The 8,684-nt window shown below is 41.4% G+C and overlaps 1 protein-coding gene across 5 annotated transcripts in view; it reads right to left on the reverse strand.

Moving 5' to 3' along the window:
* LOC106561156 (S phase cyclin A-associated protein in the endoplasmic reticulum) overlaps window positions 1-8,614 on the reverse strand; it is a 140,549-nt gene extending 131,935 nt beyond the window's left edge. For 3 of the 5 annotated variants that reach the window (XM_045688220.1, XM_045688219.1, XM_045688216.1), the window contains exon 1: window positions 8,295-8,612. In XM_045688220.1, the coding sequence (XP_045544176.1) occupies window positions 8,295-8,471 (177 nt within the window). In that variant the 5' untranslated portion in view covers window positions 8,472-8,612. Of the gene's footprint in view, window positions 1-8,294 lie in introns of all 5 variants that reach the window. The other 2 variants (XM_045688217.1, XM_045688221.1) reach the window with 2 other exon arrangements.
* Between the last annotated feature and the right edge of the window lie 70 nt (window positions 8,615-8,684).

Raw genomic sequence — 8,684 nt, forward strand, 5'->3', positions numbered from 1 at the left:
CAGTAGATGTTCAGACTTTATACATTGCACTCTTTGAGAGGTAGTTTGTAAACCAGGCCAAAGGTCCCTCAGAGACACCAATACTCCTTAGCCGGCCCACACTAATGGAATGGTCTACTGTATCAAAAGCTTTGGCCAAGTCAATAAAAATAGCAGCACAACATTGCTTAGAATCAATGCAAATGGGGACATCATTGAGGACCTTTAAGGTTGTAGTGACACATCCATAACATGAGCGGAAACCAGATTGCATACCAGAGAGAATACTATAGACATCAAGAAAGTCAGTCAGTTGATTATTGAACGTTTTTCCAACACTTTTGATAAACAGGGCAAAATAGAAATTGGCCTATAACAGTTAGGATCAGCTTGATCTCCCACTTTAAATAAAGGATGCACCGTGGCTGCCTTCCCAGCAATGGGAACCTTCCCAGAGAGGAGAACCAGATTAAAAAGGTCAGAGATAAGTTTGCTGCCGCTATCATCGCCAAGCCTAACGTTTTAGGTTATAGGGGGCAGTATTTTCGATTTCGGATGAAAAGCGTGCCCAGAGTAAACTGCCTAATACTCGTGCCCAGAGTCAAATATTTGCATATTATTAGTGGATTTGGATAGAAAACACTGAAGTTTCTAAAACTGTTTGAATGATGTCTGTGAGTATAACAGAACTCATATGGCAGGCAAAAACCTGAGAAAAATCCAACCAGGAAGTGTGGAAATCTGAGAATTGTAGTTCTTGTGAATCCCTATCGAAACTACAGTGTCTGTGGGGTCACGTTGCACTTCCATTGGCTGTCAACAGCCTTCAGAAAGTTTTTTCATCATTCTCCTGTTACTGGGCAGAGAATAGTAGCTCAGTCAATGAGTGGACTGCCTGAGGACAAAGGGCTTGGTGATGCGCGATCCCGCAGGCGCGCCGTTCCTTCTTTTTCTCCTGGAATGAGTACGCTATTGTCCGGTTGGAAAATTATCAACGTTTTATGTTAAAAAATACCCAAAGGATTGATTGTAAACAACGTTTGACATGTTTCTACGAACGGTAATGGAACATTTTGACTTTGTCTCTGGTACTGCGCTCGCGCGTTATGCCTTTGGATAGTGATCTGAACACACGAACAAAACGGATGTATTTGGACATAAATATGGAGTATTTCGAACAAAACAAACATTTCTTGTCGAAGTAGGAATCCTCGGAGTGCATTCTGAGGAAGATCAGCAAAGGTAAGAGAATATTTATAATACTAATTCAGAGTTTTGTTGATGGCAGAACTTGGCGGGTAGCTGTATTGCTTGCTTCGATGGCTGAGCTATGTACTCAGAATATTGAACAATGTGCTTTCTCCGTAAAGTTATTCTGAAATCTGACAAAGCGGTTCGCGTCAAGGAGTAGTGTATCTATAATTCTTTCAATAACTGTTGTAAATTTTATCGTTTATGATGAGTATTTTTGTAAATTGATGTGGACATTCACCGTAAGTTTGTGGGAATACATTTTCTGAACATCATGCGCCAATGTAAAATGCTGTTTTTGGATATAAATATGAACTTTATCGAGCAAAACATACATGTATTGTATAACATGAAGTCCTATGAGTGCCATCTGATGAAGATCATAAAGGTTAGTGAATATTTTAGCTGTACTTTTGGTTTTTGTGATGCATGTCCTTGCTTGGAAAATGGCTGTGTGGATTTTCTTGTGAAGTTTGTGTCCTAACATAATCTAATTTTATGCTTTCGCCGTAAAGCCTTTTTGAAATCGGACAATGTGGTTAGATTAACGAGAGTCGTATCTTTAAAATTGTGTCAAATAGTTGATTGTTTGAGAAAATGAAATTGAGATTTTTGCTGTTTTGTATTTCGCGCCATGCTATTTCACTGGCTGTTGAATAGTGTGGGACGGTCACGTCCCACCTAGCCCAGAGAAGTTAAAGAAGAAAGGGTCTAAACCATCTGACCCAGATGTTTTTTGGGGGTCAAGTTTAAGGTGCTCCTTCAGCACCTCAGACTCAGTGACTGTCTGCAGGGAGAAACTTTGTAGTCGCATTAGAAGGGGTGGGAGATGAGGAAATGTTGGATGGGCAAGGAGGCATGGCTAAGTCAAATAGGAATCCTGACTTAATGAAGTGGTGATTAAAGCGCTCAGCCATGTGCTTCTTGTCAGTAACAACCACATCATCAACATTAAGGGACATGGGCAGCTGTGAGGAGGAGGGTTTATTCTCCAGGTATTTCACCGTTTTCCAAAACTTATTGGGGTTGGACCCACAGAGAGAGAAATGCTCTTTAAAGTAACTAACTTTCATTCACGACTCTCTCCAAACACACACACACACACACACACATACATTGCTGCTACTATTTTTTTTTTTATCCTGCTGCTCAGCCACTTTACCCCTTACTGTATGCATATAACGACCTGATCTATCACCAGTATGGTTATTGTTTTTGTACATACTGTATATTATGTTCTCTCTCTACTGGTATTGACACATTTTTATATTCACACTATTTTTGATATTGCTACTATGCAAGTAACCATTTCGCTGTAGAGTTTACACCTTCTGTAGAGACCCATCCACTTAGCAAGATGTGGCTGAGGGTTATAGCATTTCATTCACATAACCCATCGATTTAAACAAGTGTGTAAGAGTCATCTAATATTTTAAAAATATTTGTATCCGGACACTTTGTTAACCTTGAATTTGTCCTTATTGTAGGCTACTACTTTTACCCTTAATCTTTACTACACTACTCACTGTTCAGCACATGCCTCACTTGTGAATCCTTAAAGAGATGGGTGGAGCTAGCTTAAGAGGGTGTGAACAATGCTGAGGGTGCAGACAAAGAAGAGTTTTCCAGCAGGTGTACCAAAATGATTGAAGGCCCATTTTGTCAAAAGTGGGGTTACAAGTTTATCAACTTTCAAAGCAGAATTACTTTCCCATTGTTCCTCAAATGCAGTGTATGATATACAATGTTGTAGCTCTGTCTCTGCTTTTATCCAATGTAAAAAAAATAATTTCAAATTTTGCTACATAAGACCGAATCAAGGCGGTCAGTCACATATGACTAATTCATTATTGCACCATCCCATTCTCTGGGCTCTGTCTGCATATCATAACCAGTAGTATATACCAGGAATAATGTATCAGAATAATAACAGATGTTTGGTGGATCTATGAATTATGTATGACCACTGGAGTCTTTGCCACTCAAAATATTTTTTGAAAGAATATTTTGACATTGATTTTATAACTCAAAATTTTGCCAAAGCATATTCTGTAGGAGGGGTTAATATGAATTTAAAATAATTTATATGAATCGGGTCTTGAACATATGGACTTCGAAATGCACAAGGGAGAGGTTAAATGTAGCCTAAGTCGGGCATAAGCTTATTCCCACACTTCACACCAACTCTGTTGCAGTGGTCTAATTATGCAATTAAATGGCAATTATGCCACGACACTGCTGCCCAGTTGAAAGGCTTGTGATCTCCATGCAGCACCATGCAACTTCGGAAAAGCACCCCTCAGCCTCAGAAGATTCCCTTCTGGAGGCATGCAGCCATCGAGTCACCTAATGTAGGCCTATTTACCTACTAGCCAAATAAAGTGCAGAGCATGCATGATGCGTGAAACTCATCATTCCAACATATTTGAACGTTTAATTACATCCACAGACGATGCGATCGCAATCGCCATCACACTGCCCTATCCCATCTGGACAAGAGGAATACCTATGTAAGAATGCTGTTCATTAACTACAGCTCAGCATTTAACACCATAGTACCTTCCAAGCTCATCATCAAGCTGGAGGCCCTGGGTCTCAACACCGCCCTGTGCAATTAGGTCCTGGACTTTGACGGGTCGCCCCCAGGTGGTGAAGGTAGGAAACAACATCTCCACTTCGCTGACCCTCAACACTGGGGCCTCACATGGGTGCATGCTCAGCCCCCTCCTGTACTCCCTGTTCACCCACGACTGGTCATGCACGGCTCCAACTCAATCATCAAGTTTGCAGATGATTACCAACAACGACGAGACAGCCTACAGGGAGGTGGTGAGGGCACTCGGAGTGTAGTGTCAGGAAAAACACCCTCTCACTCAATGTCAACAAAACAAAGGAGATGATTGTGGACTTCAAGAAACAGCAGAGGGAGCGCCCCCCTATCCACATCGAAGGGACAGCAGTGGAGAAGATGGAAAGTTGAAGTTCCTAGGGGTACACATCACGGACAAACTGAAATGGTCCACCCATACAGACAGTGTGGTGAAAAAGGCGCAACAGAGCCTCTTCAACCTCAGGAGGCTGAAGAAATGTGGCTTGTCACCTAAAACCCTGACAACCTTTTACAGATGTACAATCGAGAGCATCCTGTTGGGCTGTATCACAGCCTGGTACGGCAACTTCACCGCCCTCAACCGCAAGGCTCTCGAGGGTGGTGTGGTCGGCACAACGCATCAATGGGGGCAAACTACCTGCCCTCCATGACACCTACAGCACCCGATGTTACAGGAAGGCCAAAAGATCATCAAGGACAAGAACCACCCGAGCCACTGCCTGTTCACACCGCTACCATCCAGAAAGTGAGGTCAGTACAGGTGCATCAAAGCTGGGACCGAGAGACTGAAAAACAGCTTCTATCTCAAGGCCATTAGACTGCTAAACAGCAATCACTAAGTCAGAGAGGCTGCTGCCTACATTGAGACCAAATCACTGGTCACTTAAATAACTGGATCACTAGTCACTTTATACAATGCCTAAATGCAGAGCGAGGGGAACAACTACTTCAATGTCTCAGAGCGAGTGACGTCACTGATTGAAACGCTATTAGCGCACACCCCGCAAACTAGCAAGCCATTTCACATCGGTTACACCAGCCTAATCTCGGGAGTTGATAGGTGTGAAGTCATAAACAGCTCAATGCTTGAAGCACAGCGAAGAGCTGCTGGCAAACGCACGAAAGTGCTGTTTGAATGAATGCTTACGAGCCTGCTGTTGCCTACCACCGCTCAGTCAGACTGCTCTATCAAATATCAAATCATAGACTTAATTATAACATAACACACAGAAATACAAGCCTTAGGTAATTAATATGGTCAAATCCGAAAACTATCATTTCGAAAACAAAACGTTTATTATTTCAGTGAAATACGGAACCGTTACGTATTTTATCTAACGGGTGGCATCCATAAGTCTAAATATTCCTGTTACATTGCACAACCTTCAATGTTATATCATAATTACGTAAAATTCTGGCAAATTAGTTCGCAACGAGCCTACACTGTTGCATATACCCTGACTCTGCGTGCAATGAACACAAGAGAAGTGACAATTTCCCTAGCTTAATATTGCCTGCTAACCTGGATTTCTTTTAACTAAATATGCTGGTTTAAAAAAATATACTTCCGTGTATTGATTTTAAGAAAGGCATTGATGTTTATGGTTAGGTACATTCGTGCAACGATTCTTCTATTTTCACAAATGCGCTTTTGTTAAATCATCCCCCGTTTGGCGAAGTTGGCTGTCTTTGTTAGGAACAAATAGTCTTCACACAGTTCACAATGAGCCAGGCGGCCCAAACTGCTGCATATACCCTGACTCTGTTGCACAGAACGCAAGAGAAGTGACACAATTTCCCTAGTTAAAATAAATTCATGTTAGCAGGCAATATTAACTAAATATGCAGGTTTAAAAATATATACTTGTGTATTGATTTTAAGAAAGCCATTGATGTTTATGGTTAGGTACATTGGTGCAACGACAGTGCTTTTTTTCGTGAATGCGCTTGTTAAATCACCCGTTTGGCGAAGTAGGCTATGATTCAATGATAAACTAACAGGCACCGCATCGATTATATGCAACGCAGGACAAGCTAGATAAACTAGTAATATCGTCAACCATGTGTAGTTAACTAGTGATTATGTTAAGATTGATTGTTTTTTTATAAGATACATTTAATGCTAGCTAGCACCTTACCTTGGCTCCTTGCTGCACTCGCATAACAGGTAGTCAGCCTGCCACGCAGTCTCCTCGTGGAGTGCAATGTAATCGGCCATGATCGGTGTCCAGAAATGCCGATTACCGATTGTTATGAAAACTTGAAATCGGCCCTAATTAATCGGCCATTCCGATTAATCGGTCGACCTCTACAGCGTATAGGCATTGCAATTTAGGCTATCATTTTGGGTACTGGTGTCTTGCGTAATAATTTTAGAACTCGATTTGTGTTTTATAACTGTTCTTATTATAGGCCTCCCCTTATAGAGACCCTAGCTCACAGGGCTCTAAATATAGCCTCTAAATAAATTGTCAACAAAATAGTTGAATAAGCACATGCAGTGGCCTATAGGGAAAACATATCTGACAATAAGAGTAGGTTATAGATAGTCTTGACCATTTGGAACCCCTTGGTTATTTCACTCAGGACAGGTTATAGCCAAGTCTTAGTCAATATTTTGTTTTGTCTCATTTATTTATATGGATATAGCCTCTGCGTGATGGGGTTGTGCAACGCAAATGGCTTTAACAAGCCTACATAGAGTGGAATTGGCAAAAACTGTCAAAATGCTTAATATAAGGCTTACAGTCCGTGCTCCCAAATACTGGAAAAAGTGTGATTCATTAGGTTACATGATACCCACAGGATCCCCACGCCGCTGTAAAAATAAATTATATGGCAATTAAATAACACACAATAGAATGGCATATTTAGATAGTGGAATAGGCCTAGCCTAAATCATATTTAATTTATATTTTGCAGCTCTGGCGGTTATTCTAGAAAAGGCTCTTCAAAGTCATTTGCTGGAGGCCCAACCCTATTTGGTAAAAGACCAAGTCCATATTATGGCAAGAACAGCTCAATTAAGCAAAGAGAAATGACAGTCCATCATTACTTTAAGACATGAAGGTCAGTCAATATGGAAAATTCAAGAACTTTGAAAGTTTCTTCAAGTGCTGTAACAAAAACCATCAAGCGCTATGATGAAACTGGCTCTCATGAGTACCGCCTCAGGAATGGAAGACCCAGTTTCCTCTGCTGCAGAAGATAAGTTCATTAGAGTTACCAGCCGCAAAAATTGCAGCCTTCATGGTCGAATTGCTGCAAAGAAACCACTACTAAAGGACACCAATAAGAAGAGACTTGCTTGGGCCAAAAAACACGAGCAATGGACACTAGACGGGTGGAAATTTGTCCTTTGGTAAGGAGTCCAAATTGGAGATTTTTGGTTCCAACCGCCATGTCTTTGTGAGTCACGGTGTGGGTGAATGGATGATAGCCACATGTGTATTTCCCACCGTAAAGCATGGGGGAGGTGTTATGGTGTGGGGATGCTTTGCTGGTAGTGGTTTATTTAGAATTCAAGGCACACTTAACCTGCTTGGCTACCACAGTATTGTGCAGCAATACGCCATCCCATCTGGTTTGGGCTTAGTGGGACTATCATTTGTTTTTCAACAGGACAATGACCCAACACACCTCCAGGCTCATAAGGGCTATTTGACCAAGAAAGGAGAGTGATGGAGTGCTGCATCAGATGACCTGGCATCCACAATCACCCGACCTCAACCCAATGAGATGGTTTGGGATGAGTTGGACCGCAGAGCCAACAAGTGCTCAGCATATGTGGTCACTCCAACACTGTAGGAAAAGCATTCCAGGTGAAACTGGTTGAGAGAATGCCAAAAGTGTGCAAAGCTGTCAAAGGGAATGGGTGGCTATTTGAATCTCAGACATATTTTGATTTGTGTAACAATTTTTTGGTTACTAAATTATTCCATGTGTTATTTCATAGTTTTGATGTCTTCAATATTATTGTACAATGTAGAAAATTTTAAAAAATAAAGAAAACCCTTGATCTAAAATGTTTGACCGGTAGCGTATAGTTAACATAACGACACAAGAAGATATTATATACTTTGGACAAAAGGAATAAAACCCCTATCGAAAGGGCCTGCAACTCAACACACCATTAGCTACTTTAGCTAGCTAGCTAGCTAGTTAGGTAAAAATAGCCGTGGATTTCAGCTGAGCGGAGTTAGCGACAACATAACGAATGCTACAGAATAGCGACAGTAGTAGCCCAGTTAGCAAGCTATCTAGCGCTCGATCAATTAATCAATCAATGAAATGTATTTAAAGCCCATTTTACATCAGCAGATGTCACAAAGTGCTTACATAGAAACCCAGCCTAAAACCCTTAGCTAAATTGGTTTATTTTTGTTGGCTGGCTAAACGCGGTCTTACTTTGCTTGTGTATTATACAGTATAACTTGAAAATAGAGCTAGCTACCTTCGAGGCAACGGTTATGGGAGTATTCCTGCTTTTGCCTCCTCCATGCGAGGATCCAGAGCTATTGCTGCCAGACCTCTCCCTCCCGTCTCCGCCTTGCCCTTGTCCAATTCTAGGGCCGAGTCGGTGTTGACCAGCGCCACGCCGTCGTCCATCGTGGCGACTGTCTTTTGACATTGACGTAAATGTAATTCAATTCTCGGGGTAAAAATTATTTTATTTGAAAATGATCTAACTTGTCGCGTTTTCGGTGTTGATGGAAATGACATAAAACACCACTGACAGCTAAAAGCAACCTAGCTTTTTGCAGGAAGAGTATGATCACATTTATGACAGACACATAGGATATCCAATCATGAATTGGTTTGGTTGTAACTGAAGAAATACGAA

Source organism: Salmo salar, chromosome ssa10 (genome assembly GCF_905237065.1).
Source record: "Salmo salar chromosome ssa10, Ssal_v3.1, whole genome shotgun sequence".
In the NCBI taxonomy this organism is placed as follows: domain Eukaryota; kingdom Metazoa; phylum Chordata; class Actinopteri; order Salmoniformes; family Salmonidae; genus Salmo; species Salmo salar.